This window comes from Seriola dumerili, unplaced genomic scaffold (genome assembly GCF_002260705.1).
Source record: "Seriola dumerili isolate Sdu_G_001 unplaced genomic scaffold, Sdu_1.0 BDQW01000278.1, whole genome shotgun sequence".
NCBI lineage: Eukaryota > Metazoa > Chordata > Actinopteri > Carangiformes > Carangidae > Seriola > Seriola dumerili.
In genome coordinates this window covers 1,033,893-1,036,081 of record NW_019174533.1, presented here as the reverse complement: position 1 = coordinate 1,036,081, position 2,189 = coordinate 1,033,893, and the positions used below count along the sequence as shown (strand labels likewise).

Below are 2,189 nucleotides of genomic sequence, written 5' to 3'. Positions count from 1 at the left end.
AGTTTTTTTTTTTTTTTTCATCAAGTCCAAATGGAGAACAGACAAGAGAGTTACTTCATAGGCTTTGAACATCTGGGGTAGATATAATTGCCAGAGTGAAATCTTTTTCATCCAGCCACTGCTAACGTTGTTTATCTCCTCTCCTCCTCCTCCTCCTCCTCTCCTCTCCTCTCCTCTCCTCTCCTCTCCTCTCCTCTGTAGCCCAACTGAACCCCATGTCCCACACCCAACACTGTGTGACCAGCATGGGAGCTCCCTCGTGGAACTGTTCCGGCCTGGAAGGGGACGAGGCGGATGGCGGTGGGGATGCGGCCGTGGACGGAGGCGAGGGGTTGACGGACAGTCGCCGCAGTGTCCACGGAGAAGGCGGGCTGAGCTTCCTGCTCAAACAGGAAGACACAGAGACACAGGATGCCTACATTCACTTGTACAGCCGGCTGGACGTTGCTGTGAGGGAAATGAGGCAGTACGTCGCTCAGATCGATGTGTAAGTCTTATAGTTTATATAAACACATTGATCCTGTGCAACTGAAAAGCTTTAAACCTTTTTTTTAAATATAAATATGGATATTATTGTTTTTCTTTTGGCCTATTCCATATTTATCTCTCATCTCTACCTCCACTGAAAGGTGTCATCTATCAAATAAAAAGAAAAGTGTTTACTCATATCCATTCAGACAATATTTTTAGCTCTAACACCCTGGTGACGTTATCAAATATTGTCATTCCACTGGTGTTTATATGTGAGTTGACTATTTTCGTAGCCTTCACAGTGACATTTAGAGATCTCTGCATGAAAAGCTCGGAGCTGTTATCCCCACAGCAGCCTCCTGAGGCTGTTCGTCAGCCTCTCTTTGTCTGTCTGCCCTTTGCCTTGTTTAAAGCCGAGGATTTACAAAAGGAACATTCTTCAGGCCCAAAATATTTACGGGCCGGGCCCCAGTACAGGAACAGGGAGTGAGGCCAGGATAACATCAAGAGAAAGAGACACATATTGTGTGTCCGTGCCGAGGAAGGGGTGTGACAGCGTGAATGAATAGATGTTTGGTAGCAAAGGCGTCTATGCACAGTGTATTATAATATGAATATAAGAATAATAGTGTCCTGATGATTCCAAGATGCTTTATATCCCTAAAGATATGTATACATTTAAAAATATTTAGAATATACTGCACAAATATCTCATGTTTGGAATAAAACTCCTTTTTTCTTTAGCCTCTTGTCGTCTATCACCGAGCCCACGCAGCTCCAGGGGGAAGGCGGCGAGCCTCCGGTCTACGAGCCAAGTCAGCCATCTCTGGCCCCCTGCGAGGACGGCTGCGACCAGGACAAAGTGGAGCAAGGCGGGATTAAAAGAGTCTGCTTCAAGGTGAACGAGGAGGACCAGGAGGACTCGGGTCACGACACAATGAGCTACAGGGACTCCTACAGGTAACTGGTCAAAGACTGTGTCCCTAATGAATCAAACAGACTCAAGTTACTGAAAGTAACATGCAACCTGGAAAATTCTCAGTCTTAGAAAATGGGACTTGAGTAGCTTCATAAAAGAAAAATCCATTTGAATTTAATAATGTAGAATAATGTCTTTCCTTTTTTCTCAATAAGCTGCCTGATATAAATTATAATTAACTGTTTGTGCTGGTGGAAAAATCCATACTCACCTGGTATAGCAGCGTCTTTATAAAACACAAGAAAGGAGACATGGGACACCTTTGTCTCACACCTAGATTTCTAACCCTGGACTCTATAAAACACGAACAACCTTCGAACTCCCTCGTTACTCCACAAACCTATAATGCTGCTCATTTCCCCCCTTCGGAGGCTACAACTCATTCCAGATGTTGGCATCTTAACCCAGATGGAGGGCTAAAAATTACTTCAAAATGTTTTGGTCAGATCTGGTTATGTCATTTACTTATTGCGAGTTCATTCAGATGTTTCTGTGTGTGTGTGCGTGTGTGTGCATGCTTGTGTGTGTGTGTTTGTGTGTGTGTGTGTGTGTGTGTGTGTGTGTGTGTGTGTGTGTGTGTGTGTGTGTGTGTGTGTGTGTGTGAGGAGTGTGTGGTGTGCACGGGTTCATGGGCCGTGCCTCCACTGAGCCGCCAACCTCCACGGCACCCACTAAAGATGATAGTTATTGGTTGTTGGTGTGGTGGCTGGTGTATATACAGGCCATGTTTGGGGCGCGG

General features: G+C 45.3%; 1 protein-coding gene across 1 annotated transcript in view; it reads left to right on the top strand.

Moving 5' to 3' along the window:
• The window catches only part of prex1 (phosphatidylinositol-3,4,5-trisphosphate dependent Rac exchange factor 1), an 84,353-nt gene that overhangs the window by 66,549 nt on the left and 15,615 nt on the right, over positions 1 to 2,189 (top strand). The window contains exons 25-26 of the mRNA XM_022757486.1: positions 202 to 487; positions 1,216 to 1,431. Of these exons, the coding sequence (XP_022613207.1) occupies positions 202 to 487; positions 1,216 to 1,431 (502 nt within the window). The remainder of the gene's footprint in view (positions 1 to 201; positions 488 to 1,215; positions 1,432 to 2,189) is intronic.